This window comes from Panthera tigris, chromosome C2, assembly GCF_018350195.1.
Source record: "Panthera tigris isolate Pti1 chromosome C2, P.tigris_Pti1_mat1.1, whole genome shotgun sequence".
Taxonomy (NCBI): domain Eukaryota; kingdom Metazoa; phylum Chordata; class Mammalia; order Carnivora; family Felidae; genus Panthera; species Panthera tigris.
Window position 1 is genome coordinate 108,584,343 of NC_056668.1, and position 23,487 is coordinate 108,607,829.

At 40.2% G+C, this 23,487-nt stretch overlaps 1 protein-coding gene across 6 annotated transcripts in view; it reads right to left on the minus strand.

The window, feature by feature from the left end:
• Nucleotides 1–23,179, minus strand: part of MME (membrane metalloendopeptidase) — a 109,382-nt gene extending 86,203 nt beyond the window's left edge. The window contains exons 1-3 of one of the 6 annotated variants that reach the window (XM_007086282.3): nucleotides 23,018–23,179; nucleotides 9,342–9,508; nucleotides 8,576–8,611 (exon numbers count right to left, since the gene is read on the minus strand). In XM_007086282.3, coding sequence (XP_007086344.2) covers nucleotides 8,576–8,611; nucleotides 9,342–9,498 — 193 coding nt within the window. In that variant the 5' untranslated portion in view covers nucleotides 9,499–9,508; nucleotides 23,018–23,179. The other 5 variants (XM_015539321.2, XM_042999229.1, XM_042999230.1 and 2 more) reach the window with 5 other exon arrangements.
• Between the last annotated feature and the right edge of the window lie 308 nt (nucleotides 23,180–23,487).

Here is a 23,487-nt window from a genome sequence, read left to right on the forward strand (position 1 = left end):
GTTAAGCATCTGACTTTGGGTCAGGTCATGATCTCACAGTTCGTGGTTTCAAGCCCCGCGTTGGGCTCTGTGCTGACAGCTCAGAGCCTGGAGCCTGCTTCAGATTCTGTGTCTCCCTCTCTCTCTGCCCCTCCCCTGCTCGTGCTCTGTCTCTCTCTCTCTCTCAAAAATAAATAAATTAAAAGCAATGTTAAAAAATATAATGATTTATAGATGGACACTGGAAAGATAAAAAAAGGGATGAGGGTGGTTTTGTTTTGTCTGTCGATGGCTTTATTAAGTTACAATTTGCATACCATAAAATTCAACCAACACTTTTTAATAAATTATCCAGTTGCACAAAACCATCACTGTAATCCAACTTTAGAATGTGTCCATTACCCAAAAGCCTCCCTAGGGCCCATGTGCTGCAATTCCTGCCCCACTCCCAGCCCCAGGCAATAGCTGTTCTGCCTTCTGCCTCTTTAATTTTGCCTTCTCTGAAAATTTCATGTAAGTGGAATTGTATAATATGCACGTTTTCGTGTCTGGTTTATTTCGCTTAACAATGTCTGAGGTTCATGCATACCGTTGCATGTGTCATAGTTTATTCCTTTTTATTGCTGTGTTGTATTCCCGTTTACAGCTATACCTTATTTTGTTCATTTACCTGTTGATAGACATTTGGGTTGTTTCCATGTTTTGGCTATTATGAATAATACCATAATGAACAACCACAGAGAAATTCTTGTGAGGACATGTGCTTTCATGTCTTTTAGGGAAATACCTAGGTATGAAATTGCTGGTCATATGCAAAGAGTATGTTTAACTTTTTATGAAAATCGCCAAATGCTTTCCCAATTGGTTTTTAGATATTCACCTGGGAAGTACTGAGGTATTTTTCCATTCCCACCAACAATGTTTGATGTCTCCAGTCTCTATATCCTAACACTTGATACTCTTTTTTTTTTTTTTAGTGTTTATTTATTTTGAGAGAGAGAGAGAGAGAGAGCCCATGCAAGCGAGTATGAGTGAGCGGGAAAGGGGCAGAGAGTGAGGGAAGAGAATCCCAAACAGGTTCCATGCTGTTAGCATTGAGCCCAATGCGGGGCTCAATCCCACAAACTGTGAGATCATGACCTGAGCTGGTACCAAGAGTTGGATGCCTAATCAACTGAACCACCTGGGCACATTTATTTATTTATTTATTTATTTATTTATTTATTTATTAATTACAGCCTTTCTGATGGTTATAAGGTGAGGGTATGTTGAATAGACAGAATATATCCTGGTTTTCAGTCAGTCAGTCATAGGATAAAAACTAGTTCCTACCCCCCCCCCCCCCACTCTACTGTATTTCCTTTTCTGAACAACCGGAGAGAATGAAATCTTTCAGGATTCAAGGGTTTGGGAACTGTCCCCTTATGAATTTTTAATTCTCTATTTTTCAATTTCCCTTAAATAATCTACTAATATTATCAACTTGATCTTCATATTATATCAAAGGCTTATTGGAAAGCACTTGCCACCCCACAGTTTGCTGAGGAACAGAACAAAGCAAGACCCTTGAACTACAGCCATACCTCTCACTCTGCAATGTTAAGTGAGTGTAAAGCCAGAGGCCTCATCCTAGCCAAAGCAGAGTTTATATCCACTCTCCTTTATATATAGGTGATGTTCACAGCTGTGAAACAAACCTTAGGATTCCAAATAAGCTTACCAGGCATTGCTAAATTTCCTTCCCTTTAACCATTTCATTCAACTTATCTATGTTTTCCATACCTTGGCCATGCATTAAGGAAAAAAAAATAAAATAATGGTGTACCACTGCTTAAATTCTACCCAGAAGGTAAGAAAAATATGTTACATATGTTTGTTTTTATCACATAATTGATTCCCTTCTTGGAAAGGATTTGATTGACAGATGCTAATTCTGACCGGGGAAATTTTCAAGGAAGTATTGCTACACAATAGTCGGGAGAGGGAGAATGGTGTCGGGAAAGCTGCCCAAAGCAAACTGCCACATGCCACATTTACATGAACAAAGGTGTGTCTCAGCCAGCTTTCTACTAAGATACCTGCTAGCCCGAAGGATTTTTCTCAAACTTAATTACATAATAAAATAGCCTCATCTCCTACTCCGAAAGGTTGCTACACACCCGGTAGCCCTGAAGAGTCAGTCTGCAGTCTTTCTTGTACTTATCTAGTTGTGCCATTTTTCTTCATGGAGGCTTCATGGGGTGTTAACAGGCAAGAAAGGAGAGACCGTGGCCAACAGTGAGAGACCTTTTCCTGTTGCTGCCAGGAAAAGGCCAGTTGGTGCCAAGATACTTCACCTAGGGCATTACCAGAATCTGACCCTTACAAAAATGAGCAGAAATTTGAAGGTTCATACTCTGAATATGAATACATTATCTCATCATGCTGAATATATCTTTCAAGTAAACAGAATGCCTCCTTTCCTTCTATTAATAATTAAGTACTTATCAAAAGTTTGCTTGGTAGGAAAAAAAAAAGTTTGCTTGGTGAGTAGAGATTTAAAGGAAAGGAAATGAATAGTTCTGAGAGATTTTATCCAAGGCTTGATGCTCCATGAACCTGTCTCTCGGTGTCTCTCGGGCTACCATGATTATGCAGTATACAACCTGCACAATTGTACAGACAGTCTTTCTCTCTCTCTTGTGCATTGTATTGCTCATGTATCTTAACTTGGCTTCTCCATCCCCCAAAGAGTCTAAGACAACACTGTTAATATTTGCTTCTTTAAGACCACTCAATTGCAGTTGTATTTGATGTACTAAAATCACTGATGAAGCTGCTCACTGTTCTCAGTAAAATAGCTGTTTTCTGGAGTGGAGATATTTGTTCTCTTCCTTCTCAGTCTGGATTTAATTATTTCAACTCTCTGAGAGTCATCTTATGCCTCTTAGCATTAGGTTCTAGCAGGAGGGGAGGCAATCTGCTTTCATACAATGTAAAGACATTGGGTATTAAAAGTTTGATAGACTCCTAGTCTCCTTCAAGGCAACACGGAGGAATGGTCACCATTACGAGCTCCAGAATCAGGCTACCTGGGCTGGCATCCCAGGCCAAGTTTGTTCATTTATAAAAATAAGATATAATGGTACCTACCTCACAGGGTCATTGTAAGAATCAAACGTATCGATACATATAAACTGCTTATAATAGTGTCAGACAAATAACTCTTCAGTGTTAACTATTATTACTTTATTTTATTATCGTCTCTTTCTATTCTATTCTATTCTATTCTATTCTATTCTATTCTATTCTAATTCTCCTATATTCTATTATTATACTCCCCTGTAAATCTATTTAATATTCCTTCCCCATACTCTATATCACACACCTCCATTTAGTAATAAAGCAGCAGCTTGGTGGAAAACGCTTGTGCATGTATGTATGTGCATATTTTAATTCCTTACCAATAGTCTGAAAATAAAGGAATGATGGAGGGTGTATTAGAAGTTCCCTCTCACTGCTATAACAAATTACCACAAACGTAATGGCTTAAAGCAGCACAAATTTCCTGTCATACAGTCCCAAGAAGGGTTGCCAGCACTGTACTCTGTCTGGATGCTGTAAGAGAGAACCGTTCCTTTCCCCTCCCAGCTTCTCGAGGCAGCACATATTTCTTGGCTTGGGGCTGTATCATTCCAACCTCTGCTTTCTGCACTGCTTTGGTCATATCCCTTTCTCTGATTCTACCCTTCTGCTCCCTTCCCCTTATAAGCATGCTTATGATTACATAAATCCATCCAAATAATTCAGGATAATCTCCCCATTTCAAGATTCTTAAGTTAAATTTGCAAAGTCCTTCCCCCCCCCCCCCCCCCACCATATAAGGTAATATATTCGCAGGATCCAGGGATAGGAAGTGGATATCTTTAGGGAGGTATTATTCTACCTACCACAATGGGAAAAGCACTGGATGATCTCTTGAGATCATTCAAGCCAGTGGTACCTACTTGGAGGTGGCTCTGATGTCCCAAGGGGACAATGGCAGTATCTGGAGACACTTTTTGTTTGTCACAAGTTGGGAAGGGAATGGTACTAGACATCTAGTGGGTAAGAGGTCAGGGATGTTGCTAAACATCTTATAATGCACAGGATGGCCTCCTCACCCCGACAAAGAATTATCCAGGCCAAAATGGCAACAGTGATGAAGCTGAGAAACCCTGATTTAAAGCATGTGATTCCTTGAAATCTTCAGAGCTAGTAAGGTTACAATACAATGGAAACCAGTTTCAGGACTTAGATGTATATGGAGAAGTTTGAGAAATCACAACAAGCTCTATAACTCCATGTTTTGACAATCTTATATAGTAAATAAGAGATGAATAACATTACTCATGCTTTAATAGTAGGGTTTTGAACACTACCTTAACTTGTTATTTGTTAAGTAGTGTTTCTTTTATTTTAGGTTGGTATAATCTTTCATACTGGTGCATTTCATATACATGTAAATTATCTTTAAGTATGTATTATAAACATAATTTATGTATGTTATAAATATTAAAACTCATAGATTCTCAGATTTAAAGTACCTAACACCAAACAGATTTCAAGATGATCTACATTTTTGCCTTCGTATGACCTGATATCTATCCCTAGACTTGAAAGGATCAGAGAAGTACACTTGCTATGACATCCTCATCTATTAAGAGAAAGACATAAGTTAGAACCAACTTTTACTTAAAGTAAGCACCTTGGCTCTCAATACCTACTTTTCCAATTCTTATCAATCTCTGTGCTCAGGGTTGAATTCTCCCAGTCTTTGTATGTATCTATTTTAATGCTTATTTATTTATTTTGAGAGAAAGAGAGATTTCAAGCAGGGGGAGGGGCAGAGAGAGAGAGGGAGAGAGAGAATCCCAAGAAGGCTCCATGTTATCAACACAGATCCCGACGCTGGACTCAAGGTCATGAACCATGAGATCATGATCTAAGCCAAAATCAAAGAGTCAGACATTTAACCGACTGAGCCACCCAGGAGCCCCTCTCCCAGTCATTTTTTTAAAAATTTTTTCAATGTTTATTTATTTTTGAGAGAGAGAGAGACACAGAGTGTGAGTGGGGGAGGAGCAGAGAGAGAGACACACACAGAATCTAAAGCAGGCTACACACTCTGAGCTGTCAGAACAAAGCCTGACACGGGGCTCAAACCCATGAACCGTGAGATCATGACCTGAACTGAAGTTGGACGTTTAACCAACTGAGTCACCCAGGCACCCCTCTCCTAGTCTTTTTAAAGCAATCTAGAAATTGTTGGTAGGAGACCTTATATTCTTTTCAACATCTTTTTTTCCCCATGTTTCTTTTCCTTTCCATTCACTGCTCATTCATTTTTCTTTAATACTTTTTTCTGCCTAAGAATTCCCCTAGAATTTTGTTAATTTGCAGCAACTTTTTTTAAGTTTATTTATTTTGAGACAGACAAAGAGTGCGAGTGGGGGAGGGGTAGAGAAAGAGAGAGAATCTCAAGCAGGCTCCGTGCTGTCAGCACAGAACCCACATGGGGCTCCAGCTCACGAAACCGTGAGCCGAAATCAAGAGTCAGATGCTTAACCAACTGAGCCACCCAGGCGCCCCAATTTGAGCTGCTAAAAACAGTAGTTGTATCTTTTATGGCAGAAAAGGTTGACTAACAAGCAGGGAACTGTGGGTGTGTAAGTGGGCACGAGTGTGAATACTGTACCCATAAGGGTGAGTTTCATCTTCATTTCTCCCCCCAGGAAGAACAGTAACTAGCAATATGAAAGTATTTTAACAGCTTGTAAACAAACACAGCCAAATAAAGAAGATCACAGTTATTCAGCAACTTTGTTTACCACTGACACTATTTCCATTGTATATATTTCCCTGCCAAGGTACAATTCTATAAGGTGTTTTACATTTGGTATGGTTTCTAAGCTACAATGAAAGGATACATGTTAAATATGTCTTAATGAATTGAGATTTCCCAAACACCACTTTAAGAAAAAAAAAGCCAAAGTCCAATCCCTAAGCAGTAAATCACACCTAAGATTCCAGATTCCAGATATCACATTGCTAATTGGGGTAGGTACCACTAGATGAGCCTGCCCAGCCTCTCTATGTCTGCCTCGTTAAAAAATTCCATTTCTTCACGGTACCCAGGTAGCTCAGCCAGTTAAGCATCTGACTTCAGCTCAGGTCATGATCTTGCGGTTCATGGGTTTGAGCCCCATGTCAGGCTCTATGCTGACAGCTCAGAGCCTGGAGCCTGCTTTGGATTCTGTGTCTCCCTCTCTCTGCCCCTCTCCCACTCGAGTCTATCTGTCTCTCAAAAACCAACATTAAAACATTTTTTTTAATTCCATTTCTTTGTATTAAATTAAAATTAAAGAGAAAGAGAATGAGAGACTAAGTGTGAAAGAGAACCTAGAGATTAAGAGACTTAGAAGACATGTCAAGTGTATTAAGGACAGAGAAACTTGGAGACAATTAGAGGTCAATACATAAGTGGGAGTTTCTCAAAACAAGATAAGAATGAGCATATAATAAAAGAAAAGTGGGGGATGAGCAAATGATAACTTTGACAACTTGGGCACATACCAACTCTGGCACAGTGCCCCTGGACATCTCCCAGCCAAGGGATCTGTGCAGCCATTTTCTGGGGAATAAAGAAACTTCTTTTGTTTCTGGAAAGCCCTTGGGTGGGCAAGTGACTGTTAGTATGTTGAGCAACCAGTGGCTAATGTCCCAATCAGGCCTCCCTCCAGTCACCCACATCATATCTCAGGTGTCCTGTCAGTGCACATGAGATCCAGAGCAACTACAGCAATAAAAACATCAAAAAGTAATATACAGAAGAGCAAAGGGCAAACATTCAGAACATTAAACTATCACCTAAAATCCCAAGATATTTTCTCATCATTATTTTGCAAAGGTCAATGCATAACAAAAACCCAGATAAAACCATCTAATAGGAAATGGTTCAAAATCATTTGGGACAGGTTATTTCTTAGAAGACATGTGAACATTAGAAAAGAGGTCTAGAATCTCCTGACAAAGGAGATAGGAGGTAAATAGTGTTCATATCCCAGGCTGTTGCACCCAGCTACCACCTTCTTCTTGTCAAATGCTCTCCTCTTTTTCACCACTCTCTAATTGATGTGACAGCTTATAACTCCACACACTTCCTCGGTTCCCTTCTCTGACTTTTCTTTTCCTTGTACTCTAACTCTTGATGTCCTCTTAAGTTCAGCCCTTGTAGCTCATCTCCTTTTAAGAACCCAAATACCCTGCAAGGCTTCACCTATCGCTCCTGGACAGATCCCAAATGACCCACACGAGAGATCTTCCTACACTCCATCTCTACCCTCTTGCCGTCTATACCCACTTGTGCATAACCCCTGGCTTAGACCCAACCTGTCCAAATCCATATTAATCACATCACTCCCTTAAACAAATTTACCTCCAAACCTCTCTATTTCTGTGCACATGGTTACCATTTTCCTGAGTCCCGTAGATTTTAAAACTTGGGATCAGATCATTTTCTTTTTTTCTTTTTTTAAAGTTTATTTATTTATTTACAGGGCAAGGGAGGGGCAGAGAGAGAGAGAATCCCAAGTAGGCTCCGTACCATCAGTGCAGAGCTGATGCGGGGCTCAAACTTACAAACCGTGAGATCATGACCCAAGCCAAAACCAAGAGTCAGACGCTTACCTGACTGAGCCACCCAGGTGCCCCAAAACTTGGCATTATTTTCAGATCATTCATATTCTTCATTTAGCAATACTGTTACACTGAGTCATCCAATTCTCCATTCATGTGGTCACAGGGCTCTCTCATACCACTCTAAGCTGCTCCTCAAGGCACCCCTCCATTACAGCAGCAGTCCCTACCTGCCCACCCTCTCTGGCTCATCACTTTTCACTGAACCTACCCAACCCCGCACTCCCAGAATCATCTTTCGGCTTTGCCTTACTGAATGATCTGTCCTGGAAAATATCCGTTTCTCCTTCATTACAACATCAAAGCTAACACATACATTTCCAAAGCTCTCCATCACGTGGCCCTATCTATCAAGCCTATATATTCACTGTTTCTCAACAACATGATTGATTCCTATTCTCTGTCCTTACTTGGAATTCCCTCTTCTATACCTGTACTTCTAACCCTTAGCCCATATCAAGGCCCCTCCCAAATCTCTCTTCTCCAACTGGCTTTACGGACCACACAACACTCCCTTCTTAGTTCATGCCCCTCTGATCACCTGCATCGAGAAGTCAACATGATGATATGATGCTCTCGCCATTTCAGTGTGTTGTCTTTCTCCAACTACCTGGCAAACTCCAGGAAGCTAGAGATACAGTCCTCTATCGCCCTTACCACACACTCCAGAGCTGGAAAGAGCAAATTCTTTTTTAGAATAAACTAGCTAATCAATCTAGTACTTAAGTACTTTTGGATTTTCCTTGACTATAAATAAATGATCTATAATAAATAAAAGTATACACGAAGGAAATATAGAGATATTTGTCTATTAGCATTTGATTTTTAAATGTTAATACGTTACTTGCAAAACTATTCCATTTGAAAACCATCTTCTTACCTGATTTTATGCAGTCTGACGACTTGCAAATGCCATCTAGAAAAAGAAGGGAATATGCATAAATATCTGCAATGCGGGTTTGTAATTTCTCCCTATATTCTGTTCTTTTAAAAACTGCCAATTAAATAATAAATTCCTTAAAGCAAGAACTAAAACCTGAGTATTGTATGTCATTGCCAATAGTTAGAAAGAACATAGAGAAATAAAATAGGTAAATCCTAAATTTAAACACTTTATTATGAAAAAAACCAATTTATTGTATCATCGCTACTCACTAAGCCCTAGATCTACTAAATTGAAATAATCAGTTGTTTTAGTACGGTAATCTTTTTTTTCCCCCTATTAAGGAACCAATCTTTTCTAATCCTTATTGTGAAAACTGCTAAGACTCAAATTAGACCTCTTAGATTCCTGTGAAGCCCTTTAGAATTTCAATGACACAACAAATTTCACTAATTGAAGCTGGCCACAAAATGGTGTATACTTTAATCAAATAAAATTATACACTAGAATCCTTATAAAATAAGCATGAGTGCACTAAATATACTTGGCAATTAATAACTTAGCTCAAACATAAAAGACATTGTACTTTAGTCAGAGTTAACTGTTTCGACATATTGATGTTACATTTTATGACGAAATCTTTATACCACCATCCTTAAGTATCTCTCTCCATAACACATTCGCTTGGTAGACAAAAAAGGCGTAAGATGAAGATTTCACTCTCGTGTGCATTTTTGTGTGCACAGGTGTGGGAGTCACTCACCATCATAGGTTGCATAGAGTGCGATCATCGTCACGGCGATGATGGTAAGGAGCAGGACAAGGACGGAGAGACTGATCTCCAGTGAGGTCCATCGTTGTTTCTTTGGCCTTGGAGTGTTGATATCAGTTATATCCATCTGACTTTCTGATTTGCCCATCACCTAAAATCTGGAAAAAAATTTTTGTTAAGTCTTTAAATACTACCAACAACAAACTAATATATAGATAAAAAGAAGAGAAAATGTATGTACAACTTTCCAAATGCTAATGTGGCTAGATAAAAGTAAATGACTAATTCATTTTAAGTAAGAAATCAAGTTCTGCTGTTGTTGAAAGTCAGAATTTTGATTCTGAAAACAGTATAGAGCCAATGAATTTGACATGATCAGTCACAATTTTTTTTTTAAATAACAGTAAAGATCCAAACAAAATTAGACAAGAAGACTTAGCTAAATACTCACATAAGATTCCTATGGCAGTTCATAAGCAAATAATTGCTGTACCATCATAAAGCAAAGTTTTAAACTCACCCTTCTGAACTTTGGACAACGTCAAAGGTGAATTTTATATCTTGCTCCAATGGTTTCCTTCATAAGCATGGAAATCAATGACTAATACTTTGAGGTTTTGACTAAGCAGTAATTTGAAACATGAATACAGATAAAAACAAAAAGGAACAAACACTTGTGATAGCTTATTTTTAGTCTTTTTTTTTAATATTTTATTTATTTTTGAGACAGACAGGGACAGAGCATGAGCAGGGGAGGGGCAGAGAGAGAGGGAGACACGGAATCTGAAGCAGGCTGTCAGCACAGCTCAGAGCCTGACGCGGGGCTCGAACTCAGGAACTGCGAGATCATGACCTGAACCGCAGTCGGACGCTTAACCGACTGAGCCACCCAGGCACCCCTTATTTTTAGTCTTAAAAACAACTTTTATTTTTACAAGCTCAAAATTACAGCTACTGCTGATGTGGGTATCTATTAACTGGTTAGACAACATTCTGATGGTCACTCAGTGAACCAAAAGTCAGTGGTTTACACCCAGAGATAGCTGCTAATCACTGTTTCTTCGTGCGACTGAAGAAGAAAAAATATATGCATTAAAAACTCTCCTTGCAGGTCAGGGTAACAATTGTTAAGATACTTACTTAACTTATATTTAAATTAATATTAATACTTCTAATAATAGCTGACATTTATTGAGTGTTTCCTGTGTGTCAGTCACTAGTTCTTAGTGCTTTACCTGTGCGGATTATTTTAATCTTTGTAAGGTGGGTATTAATATTCTAATTCTATACGTTAGGAAACCGAGGCACATAAAACTCAGGGAACTTTCCCCACTACAAAGCTAGTAAATGTTCTTTACAGAGAACACATTTGGTCACTGTTTGAAATAAAAATATATCATATCATCACACAATAAAAGCTATTTTAGATCTTATTGCAGAAGTTTTTGGAAGGGGGAGGGAAGTTAAGGGGATGAAAGCCTAAATATTAAATTTCATTAGGTTTCTTTTAGAGCCCTCGTGGTTCTTTATTGACCATCCACCAAAGCTCCAACTTCAATTTTTCTGCATGACTGTAGAAAAGGGCATCATAAACTAACAGATTAGCTGTTTATAACTTTATACAAATTAAGCATATAACTTAGTTCCTAGATGAAGTGACTCCTCAGAAATACTCTTAAAGATCTTTGTGGAACACCCACAATTTGCCTGATGGTATGTTTTGTGGAAACTGAGGCACAGGATAAAGTAGAAAATGGATTCTACATTTGAAGTGTGGACTGGGAGATCCCACTGATAGCTAGGAATTTAATCTCCCCAGTGAGTTATTAATAAGTGAACCACAGCTGGACTTTAGAGTTCTGGATACAAAGTCTTAAGCACGCTGTCCTCTTGATTACAGGAGGCTATAACCAAGGACAGACTATCAAATAAAAATATTTTATTAGACCATGAAAACTGTGTCTGCTCAATAAAAGTGGGATGTAATGTACCTGAATGTTAAAATGTCTTACTTAATGGTTATGTAACTCATGTTGGCTTAGTCTCACAGACCCTGGGGTTATGATATGGAATTGCATTGATCGTGGCCCTTGGAGTTTTAATACGGATGGTGATTGGGGAAAGAAAAGATGGGACCAAATTTAATACTTGGACACCATTCAGAGAGGTAAACAATAAAAAGAATAATTTTCCCAGTTTCCCCAGAAGAATTCAAGAGTGGCGTAAACAGCATCTGAATATTAATCACATTTGCCTTTCATGAGCATTTGTCTTCCTGCTCTAATATTTCAGAAGACAATCTAGCCAAGTTGCCCTGAAATAATACGATCCACTTCTCATTAAAAAAATTTTTTTTTAACATTTATTTATTATTGAGAGACCGAGAGACAGGGAGCATGAGCAGGGGAGGAGCAGAGAGAGGGGGAGACACAAAATCTGAAATAAGCTCCAGGCACTGAGCTGTCAGCACAGAGCCCAACATGGGGCTCGAACCCACAAACTGTGAGATCATGACCTGAGCCGAAGTTGGTCGCCCAACCAACTGAGCCACCCAGGCACCCTGATCCACTTCTTATTTTAGTTCTCTCTGAGAAACAACAATCAGTTTCTGTAGTAAAACTTAGGGCCAGGAACCAGGGTAGCCACAGGGTTAAATTAAAGGTGCTCTTTGGCTCCACCAGGCTTCCAACTTCAGAAAACTGGTAGGCAGGCATGTCTTTCTCCGGTCTAGGTTACTTTTCCCTCACTTCTTCTCCTTACCCTTGAGACTGGGGTACAGAGGCAGCTGGGCTTTTAATGGTTCTGCACCTAAAACTGCAGAAATTGTTACAGGGAAATAAAGGCAGTGACTACAGCTGTTAGCCCTTTTACCTGCATCAAAAGAATATCATCTTTGAATCACCTGAATCACCTGCAAACCCTCCATCTGCCCCTCTTGTAAACACGCTGATTTTTTTTTTTTTTTTTTTTTTTTTTGTCTTTTGCTCCTAAGTAGCAATTTTGAACAGCACTGAGCAAAAGGAGAAATGATACAAGTTTAACTTCCTGGTTAACTTTGCCATTCATTTCCAGACACTTCTGGTGGATTCACTATGTTCCTATAAGAAAACAGGAGCCAGAATCTTGAACACCAAGATGAATCACCAACCCCCTAGATACGGAATATTCAAGTCAACTACACCCAACCCCATTTTAGAGAAGGGAGGGAAGAGGGCAAAAGGATACAAAAAAAATTATAAAGTTGATACTTATAGTTCCATATAAAGCAGGATATGCCCCCCCACCCCAAAATACCTACATGTTTAAAATAGTACATCTCAATTGGAGATACGGTCAGAAAGTTTCAACCAAAAAGGAGACACTTCCAGAGGAGAGAACAGAGAATTAGGAGATCTAACACAACAAGAAATCTGCCAACTTCAGCTAAATAACATTACCAAAAGAATGATTATTTTGCTTAAGTAGAAACAGCATTCCAAAGCAATATAAAGCAGCAATTCTTAACCAGTTGAGAATAGAGTCAAATCAACCTACAGGATAACTGCTTTGTTAAAGGGAAGTCTATAAACCAAAGCGATTTTCATCTTCACAGCACTTTCCCACATTAGCATTTCTGCAAGTCCCTGAGGGTACACTATTAAAACAATCTTGTGTTATGGAAACTGAGGCACAGGAAGCAGGAGAGACAGGTTGCATATTTAGGCTGTAGCTGCGGAGGCTGAAGAGACAGGTCAAGAGAGAAACCATCTCCTTTTTTCCCAGGACATTACTGTATAGGTGTTCCCGGGGTCTGGACACAAAGTAACAACCACATCACTCCCATATGCCGTGCAGCTATTCAACAGAAGTCACAGCAGCGAGTTCAAGAAAGTACCGGACAAATTTTTGTAAGTGCTGGGGCCCAGAAATAATGCAAGAGTGAAGACTCTGCAAGCCTCCAAAGCCGGCCTGCCGATTGGCAGCTCCCCAATGCTGACACTGCACGTCAGGTACTACTTTCCAATTTAATAAAATTACCATTTGCATCACCTATGGGGGAGGAACAGACTCAATCAAGTGGCTAAAGAGGAACGTTTGGTTGCAATTACCCTTATTTTCGAATAATACAAATACACTGAGGCCAATGAGGTAAGAAAACTTTCACCTACCCAGGAACTCCCCCCTGCTCCCGCCAACCAACCCTCTGTGATTTAAGCACGCTATCAGCATAAATTATATAATAGCAAGCTAAGGTTAAGGCAAGATGAAGAGCTAGGGTAATGAAAGGATCTTCAGGTTAGGAAAAGTAAAAACAGAAAAGTGAGTTACAAATGAGAAAATCCGATAGAAACCAAAATGAAAACAAACCTTGCTTAAAAAAAAAAAATAATAAATCCGTGTCTGTACAGCGGAATGGCAAATTCCCAGCCCCCAGATCAGACCCCCTGCAATTTGGTAGCGCTGATCCCGGCAACCAAACATAACTCCCCAAGGCAGAGGCTGCAGGGAGCTGTGGAAATGAACCCGAAGACTCGACCCCACATCACTCGCAGACCCCTCCTCCAGGTCACCCTCTTCGCCCCTTCCCTCCACTCTTCGAGTCCCAGATGCGGCACCTTCCCAGGGCACGCCTCCCTCGCCCACGGCCGCGGGGTCCCGGGCGCTCGATTGCGCCGGAGCCGAGCCGCTGCCCCTGCTCCGTGCGCCTCCCGGGCGGCCGCTGCCCTCGGTCGGCTGTGCCCACCCCGTGCCTGTCCCACCGGCTCCCACCGCCCGTGCTCTCGCGCCCTTCGGACCCTTCTCCCCAGCTCCCAGGTGCGGGCTCGCTCTCCCAGGACTCACCAGTGGGATTCGGGAGAAGTTGGAGGCTGCTGAGCAGACACATCCCGACCAATGAGCGCGCGGGGCCGGGCGTGGGGAGCCCCGCCGAGCGCCGGTCGGTCCATGCGTCCGCCCCAGCGCGCCCCGAGCGGCGCGGGCTCCGGGCGGCGGCTGCGCGGAGCGAGGCCGGACTCGGGGGAGGTTCCGGCCCCGCGGCGGCCCGGGCCGGAGGAGCGAGGGGGAACCGGGCATCCCTCGGACCCGCACCCGGAGGGACTCACCGTGGCCTCTCAGCGGATCCCGCGCCGGGAGTTGGGCGGCTGCTCCCGCCTGCGCGCGGTCAAGCTTCGCCACTTGCACATCTCCGCGCCCCGCGCGTCTCGGCGCTCTCACCACCCCCCCCGTCCCCCCCGCCGCAGGACGAGAGAGAGGAGCAGTTCCCTGGGTGACCTGAAGGTTTCCGCTAGGTCTCCCGAACCCTGTCACATCGTGTGTGGGGGCCGGGTGTGCGTGCGTGCGAGAAAGCCCCCCCACCTCACCCTTCCCAAAAGGGCTTTGCCAAACATTCTTGGAATTGCTTAGCGTCGGGGCTTTCAAGAAAACAATGCATCGCCTCTTCGAGAATGTGTAGTGCTGATGAAGGTTCTGTTGCTCTCCCGGGTCAACCTGAGACCAAAATGATTCTCTTCTCACATTCTTCTTTCGCTCTCCTTCTCCTCCCTCCATCCCAGCTTCCTTCCTTTCCTATTTGTTTTGTTCTGTCCCTTCCCTTTTTTGTTTCCTTTCTTTCTTGACCCCTCTCCCTTTTCCTTCTTCCCGTCTTTCTCCTCCTCTCTCCTCTTTCTTCTCTTCCTTTCTTTTTCTTGGTCAGACCAAAATGATGTCAAGAGCTATATTCTGTATTGAAACTCCCCACTCCCACCTCCTGACTCTTGGGAATCTAGTGATGTGTATATCCAAAGGCTTGGGGACCGGGAGCGAGAGAGTCACAGAAAAATAAGCGAAGGTGTGTCTGCTCTGCCTTCTAAAATTGGCTATAATGTGTCTGGACCCTTCTCGTTTTCATGGAGCCAGGTAGCAGCACAGCATTCTCATGTAAGACATGCGATTCCCCCACTCAAGGAAGTTTAAAAAAAATACTTTTTGCACAAAGGCGATTTCTTTATAAAAGCTACCTACAGCAGCTCTAAGTGTCAAGGAGCTTAGAAGAACTAGACCTCCCATATTGGTGTGGTTTGGGGGTTTTGGGGTTTTGTTTTGCTTACATGATTTTTAGTTCAATTATTCAATGCCATAGCTTCAACAGTGTCCTTTTCCTTTTTCACATCATGTCTCATTGCAAACACAGACACACACACACACCCTGAGGAAGTCATACTGAAATACAGGTGACTTTTCCTGAACTCGCAATTACCTGTTTTTGACATCAAGTAACTGACAGATTTTACATTCTTTACGTGGTAGACCTGAAAGGCAAGGAGAAATAGTAATACTTGCTAGTGAAATAGTAAGTGGGATACAACGTAGAGACATTTTTTAGGAAGTTAAAATAATTATTAAATAACTAGATTAATATACATCAATCTAATATATAGGCTTCAAAAGAATTCTCTCCATATCTCTATGCTTTACTCTTGTCTGGTTCACGTGTTACACACCACTTAATCCTCATGACAACCCTAAAATATGGATGTAATTGCCCCATAAATGAGCATAAGGAGCTTGGCCAAGTTAAAACTACTGGGAACTGTTTCAACTGGAATATGAACCCAGTTCATTTTTTTTAGGATCTGATTTTTAAGTAATCTCTGCACCCAATGTGGGGATTGGGGATTGAATTTACAAACCCCAAGATCAGTTCTACCAACTGAGCCAGCCAGGAGCCCCTGAGTCTAGTTCATTTTTGATTCAAATGCTGAGTTACAGTTCTCCTCATTTTACAGAAAGGACTGAAGCATAGGTACATGATTTACTAAAATTCATTGTGTGAGAAATCTTGTTCTTCTAACACTCTAGTGCTTAATTTTTATTACTTTTCAGCTAAATTGCCAAAATGTTATTTCAACCTTACATAATCAACAATGAACTACAAGCAGTTAGAAAAGTCTTTTTTTTTTCCCCCCATGTAGCCAGGCCTCAGTTTCTTCACAGGGAGCCCCATGTATTAAAAATGTAATATGTTTCTTCTGATTAACATAATAATGAATATTGGGGGGGGGGTGCCTGGCCAGAATAATCCCCAAATTTGCATACCAACAGAAAATGCAACTTAAATTCATGCCTGATCTTAACATTTCCATTTAAACTTTTCAAGCTACATTTTGTTTTCCAATTTGCACAAAAATTTTAAACAGAAAAAGGTTCTTTTTGGAAGGTAATAGAATACCCTCGCAGTTCAGGAATATCTAATTACCAGTAGAAAATAAGACAATCTGGTTTGTGTATAGTGCCTCTAAACTTATAGCTGGAAGTTAAAAATAAAGGTAATTCATTTAAATTCTTTTAAAAATTAAAGATTTGTTAATGAGAACTTTTCGGACTATTCAGTGATAAGCATATATCATAGTTTTAGTTCTGTCTTGTTGCAAGAGGAAAACATTGCAGGAAGCCAATTCAAAGATCCACTCTTAGTGGTAGGGGTATTTTAGAGGGGAAGAAAAATGAAAAGAGAATATACAGAAAAAGAAAAAAGGTATAGTTAAAGTTGTTTTTAGACTGTCTTTCAGCTGATAGTCAAGAAGGTGTGTTTCCCACAAGTCTTAATCTCATTAAAGTTTACCAAAATTTAAGGGTTTCATCAGGAATGCTAAATCTCTTCCTAGAAGGAGGTTAAACAAGTTTAAGAAGATTTCTCCTTTAAAGGATCTAATAAAGAAAGAGTCCCCAGGTTAGGAAACTCAGAAAACCTGAGACTTATAGAGGTTGTACAAGGTCATGCAATTTAGTGGGTTATAGAGATGGACCAGAAAGTAGTCCTCCTGGCTACCATGCATAAGTTATTAACAGTGGAATGATGCATTGGTTCCGACAAGTTACAGGGTAGATCCTTAAAAGCTGTCCCTGTACACAACACTGACAAACGCTTGATACAGTATTTTTTAAAGGCCCTTTAAATGCACCACTGAGCCAGCAAGAAAGTGAAGGAAACGCCAAGATTAAAGTCATGAATTCAGAAAGTCTTCTAAGTGTTAAAGATGGTGCTGTCCTGGGGTGGCTACCCGTCTGCAGACTCACCAAACCTACGGTTGCATTTGTAACAGGACTTGTAAGTGCCAGGGACTTCTTAGAGAGCAAGGGGAAAAGTCAAGTCAGAGATTTCTACCTAAAACTGAGGCCACTGAAAAGAAACATCTGCAGTGCAAAGGTGAACTAGAAAAAGAAAAAAACAAAACTCAAACCCCATTCACATTCCCCCCCTTCCCTCCCTACCCCAAACCTAAATATGTTTGCTTTTTTCAGCCTTGACTCTGGCAGGTAAATTTACACCAAAAAGCTACTGGTGAATCATAATCAGATGGACAGTAGGGCTAGCTAGGATGTACACGAATTCTGTGGCCTGAAAATTCCCAAGTTAAAAGTTTGTAGTAAAGTGGTTCCAGCTAGACTATACCAAACAAAAATTGAAAGAATTATTATCACAGCTCTCACTAAAGGAACTTACTGAGAATACATGTATAAAACAAAATGATACTGAAGTAGGAAAGCTGAAAGGACTCCATTTTATTTATTTATTTATTTATTTATTTATTTTCAAATTTTTATTTATTTTTTTTTTTAAATACAATTTTTATTGTCAAGTTAGCTAACATACAGTGTATATAGTATGCTCTTGATTTCAGGAGTAGATTCCCATGATTCCTCGCTTACCATTTTAGAAAGGCTCCATCTTTACTGTTTTTTTGCTAGGCTCCATTTATTCATATTCCATATTTACCTCTGAATAAGCCAAAGAAGCTATGTTCCCACTTCAAGGGGGAAAAAGAAAGTTAATTGTTCTCTGAATTTTGTCCTAGGCCTCAAACACCTGATAACGCCTAAGAAGAACCAGATCCCAAATATGTTCCAGAACATTAGCTTCAAACAAACCTCAGCTGATATTGGCATCAATACCCCTACCTTCAGTAATTCATGGAATAACACCTATTGTTCGCCTGACACTCACCTCTGATTGGACCCAACCATAGATTCCTGAAGATATACATCCCCTACACCCTTGTCCAAGATAAACCCCAAGCCCCAAGCAATGATGAGACTCATTCTCCTTTTCTTTGGGGGGTCGCCCAGTTATTCTGTCTACTATTCTCTGTCACTCACCCTATTCAATAAACTCTGTTTTCATTTTCTCCAGCTTGCATTTGATTTGTATCCTGCGTGAAGCCAAGGACCCTCTTGACTGGGTTCTTGGACTCAGCCTGCCTGCATCAATACTAGATAGATAAGTTATTTAAAGGAGTGATAAGCAAAGAATATAGTAAAAATGTAAGAAAATCTAAGTAAACATTGACTTAAAAAAAAATGTTTGGGTATACAGATGGCCAATAGACACATGAAAAGGTGTTCAGCATCTCTCATCATCAGGAAAATGCAAATCAAAACTACAATGAGATATCATCTCACACCAATCAGAATGGCTAAAATCAGCAACACAAGAAATGACAGGTGTTGGCAAGGATGTGGAGAAAAGGTTGGAACACTTATGCACTGTTGGTGGGAATGCAAACTGGTGCAGCTACTCTGGAAAGTAGTATGGAGTTTACTCAAAAAGTTAAAAATAGGGGCACCTGGGTGGCTCAGTCGGTTAAGCGTCCTACTCTTGATCTCCGCTCAGGTCATGATCTCTCAGTTCATGGGATGGAGCCCTACATTGAGCTCTGTCCTGACAGTGTGGAGCCTGCTTAGGATTCTCTCTCTCCCTCTCTCTTTGCCCCTCCCTGTCTCAAAATAGATAAATGTTTGTTTTTTTTTTTTTTTTAAAGCTAAAAGTAGAACGACTCTATAATCCAGCAATTGCACTACTAGGTATTTACCCAAAAACTACAAAAATACTAATTCAAAGGGATACATGCATCCCGGTGTTTTTTTTTTTTAATTTTTTTTAATGTTTATTTGTGAAGGAGAGAGAGACAGAGTGTGAATGGGGGAGGGGCAAAGAGAGAGGGAGACACAGAATCCGAAGCAGGCTCCAGGCTCTGAGCTGTCAGCACAGAGCCTGATGCAGGGCTTGACCTCACAAACTGTGAGATCATGACCTGAGCCAAAGTTGGATACTCAACCAACTGAGCCACCCAGGCACCCCCATGCATCCCAAAGTTTATAGCAGCATTATCTACAATAGACAAACTATGGAAAAAGCCCAAAAGTCCATTGGCTGGAATATTACTCAGTGATAAAAAGGAATGACATCTTGCCATTTGTAACAACATGGATGGATCTAGAGAGTATGCTAAGTGAAATAAGTCAGTCAAAAAAGACAAATACCATATGATTTCACTCATATGTGGAATTAAGCAACAAAACAAAGGAGCATAGGGAAAACAAAGAGAGAAGCAAACCAAGAAACAGACTCTTAACTGTAGATAACAAACTGATGGTTACCAGAGAGGAGGGGGGGGTGGAGGGATGGATGAAATAGGTGATGGGGATTAAGGAGTACACTTGTGATGAGCACCAGATGTTGTATGGACATGCTGAATCACTAAATTGTACACCTGAAACTAATATTACACTGTATGCTAACTAAATGGAATTTGAATTTAAAGAAAAGTCTGGGGATAAAAAAGATCGACTAAAATATTAGACAATAATGGTGTATAACTTGATAGTTTGATTAGAGCCAAAGCACTCTAACAGTGCTTATTTATGTTGTCGGAAAGGAAGATAATGATAATGATTTTAGACTTTATTAAATTAATTATACATGTAAAAATTACTAGTGTAAGTATTCAATGAGGAGAAATTGAGTGCATGAGGTCAAATGTGGCAGAGAGGCAAAAAAACTAGAATTAATAAAAGGAAATCTAAAGGAAAATAAAGAAAGAGAAAAAGGAAACATTAGAAAAGACATACGGTACAAAATTAACATGGTAGAAATAAATCTAAATATATCAATTACAATAAATATAATTGGACTTAATTCTCCAGTTACAGAACAAAGATTGTAATGCAATAAATAGACAAAATTCAGCTCTCTTCTATTTAGGAAACAAATCTAAAATATAAGAACATAGGATGGTTGAAAGCAAAATGATGGATAAACATATGTCAAATATTAACCAAAAGACAACTGGTACAGAAATACTGTAATCAGATAAAACAGACTTCAATTTACCAAAAAAAAAAAACCAAATAAAGTCATCAGTTCAGCAGGATAATACAATTCTAAATGTGATTACATCCAGTAGCATAAATTTTAAATATATATTGCAAAAAATAACAGAACTATAAAAAGAAATTGATAATTCACCGTGATAAGGATGATTTTATTTTTTATTAAAAATATTTTTTAATGTTTATTTATTTTTGAGAGAGAGAGAGAGACAAAGAGGGGTAGAAAGAGAAAGAGACAGAATCTGAAGCAGGTTCCAGGCTCTGAGCTATCAGCACAGAGCCTGACATGGAGCTCGAACTCACAAACCACAAAATCATAACCTGAGACTAAGTTGGAAGCTCAACCCACTGCCACCCAGGCACCCCCATGATAAGGATTATTTGAATACACTTTTCTCGATATTTGATAAATCATGTGAACAAATTAGTAACAACCCAGAAGATCTGAATAACAATACTAACATTCTTCCGGAAGTATATTGAACATTTCATCCAAGGATTGGAGAACACACACTTGTCCTTAACAAGAAATCTTATGGAAGCTGTGGGCTAGATTTTGGGCAAGGGAGCTTCTATAGCAGTTTGTATTTTAAAGCCTCTTTCTCTTTCTTTTCTTTCTTTCTTTCTTTTTTTTTTTCTGTAAAGGATTACCTCCCTGAAGTTTGCATTTCAAGGAGATGGCCCAGATAAGAAGGTAAGAGTTAGTTTTATTTTAGCTTAGGGGAGAAGACCTTAAAAAAAAAATCCTATCAGGTTCTGAGTATCAGCTTCCCGTTTGGCCAACAATTAAAAAAAAAATCCTTTTAAATATCTTTCAATTTCTGCTGGGAAAACAGTAAATATTTCTGGCAATACTGAACACCCCCTTGGACTTAAGAGGCATTCACGAATTGAGTGCGAAAGCTATTTTATTTTTCTCTGTTTATCAGGTACTACAGAGATCTGGAAGAGCTGACTCTGGCGAGTATCCTCACCCTTAGCTGGCTTCTGCCAGTTTTCCATCCACAGGCTATGCGTGGGGGTTAAAGCAGAGGGTATAGCTCCGGCATCTACCAGAATTTGCCAAGGGTTTTCTTTAACTGTAATTTTAGTTTCCCTTAGCTGTTTAAGGGAATAATATAGCAGTTTACCAGAAAATTCCTGAGTGTCATCAACTCTGGGAGGGGTCCGTAAGGAGGTTCTCCGTTGACGGTAGATTCAGGGTTATCTGTAAGGCCAATGACTTGGTGGACTTGCGCTCATGGTCTTGTAATCTCTTTAGAGTGGAAAGACAATGTAGAGAGAGGATAAATGATAGAATGAATGCTATAAAGGAGGAAGGAGAGGAGAAGTAGGAATTGCGTCCATCTTTCATTTCAGGTGCCTCTTGTGTTGTGTGTGTGTGATTTTTTTTTGCAATGAAGCTATTTTAGAATCTTGAAGCGTTTTTGAAGCCTTCAGCTTACCTATTAAAATAGGTATCTCATTCTGTTTGTTTAATTTGGGAACACAATTTTTAAGTGCACTTCTTAAATGATCTCAGCTAATTGGAACATTCCTCAGAATGGCCATTGTAATTTCCCTCCCTGAGGGCTGGCAGCAGTTTTGTAGGACCCTTAACCACAAATGGAGTTCAACCCACATTTCTGTCCAGCCATATTTTAAGAACCCCAACCTGACAGTTACTAAGTTCTCAGGACACAAAACAATGATCTTGTCTAATTCTAGGGGTTTGAGGGTAAGATTTTTTCATTTTTGTAAATATTTATAAGTTCCAGGACCATAGCAATTACATGTCAAATAAGCAGATTTAAGTATCCCATTCTTTTTCAGCTAAGCCTTTGGATCTCTTGGAGCCAAACTAATACCTAAGGAAGATGTGCCACTGGAGTGGAGTTTGTGTGATGTTTTAGAGTGAACGTAATCGCATAGAGATTTTCTTGAGTTTGGCAGGTGACCTAGAGTCAATCTAACCTGTTCTGAGACCAACTTATCCTAACCCAGGAGTCTTCTTAGAGTTAGGTGGCAAACACTCTAACAGCTTTTAAGTGCTCAACCCATGCCCACCACGTTTTGTGGCCTTTTATCTTCCAAGATTCCCAGAAGCAATATAGCCTTTACTTAGTGGACCCAGTTCAGCGTAACCTCGACCCAGTCTGATCCCATATCCAGTCCAGTTCTTAAGTCTGACCTGTCTCATCTTGGACCTGGTCCAGTTTTTAAATTGAATCCAATCCATTCCAAACCAATCAGCATTTCCCAATGTGAAACCTAGGGACTGGGGAGAGGACTGAACTGGTGGACCCCAAAGAATGGGGATTGCAGACTGATTGCAAACAAATTGGGAAATACAGCTGCCACCAGCGCTTCCCAACATGGAATCTCGGGAAGAATTCCAAACAAATGTGGAACTGCAGACTAAACTACCAGCAGTTCCCAAAGTAGAATCTGGGGGCAGAATTAAGGCCTGGGGTTTCTAATCAAACAGGGAACTGACTAGAAATTCAATTAGATCAGGAGCTTCACAAAGAGAGTGGAGCCTAGAATCCAGAGAAACTTACCCACAGCCCTCTGAAATGGCCGAATGGCGGAAATGGCGAGCAAGACTGAACTCAAAGGGTTCTCAGGTTACCACTCCTGTTTTTCTTTTCCTCTCTGAAGCTATCAGAAGTTTGCTTCTTATGTTCGCCACCGCCGCCACCAAAACTGCTTTTAAAAATTCAGCTGAGTAAATATGAAGATCTAATTGGCTTTATTCAATGATTCATGAATCAGGCAGCATCCCATCTGGCAAATGGAAAGGAGTTTCAAAGAGCTATACAAACAAAATGGGAGACTTTTATAGGCAAAGGGGTGGGAACAATGGAGGAGTTGATTATCTCATCTTCCTTTGGGGACAGAAAGGGGTCTATCAGGTGGATTACTTCACCATCCCTTAAACCAGATTGACTGGTTTAAGATTACATTCCTGGGAGAGGTTGAAACTGCAGTTACATTAGGTACTAAGTCTTGGTTTGCTGAAGTGGGGCTT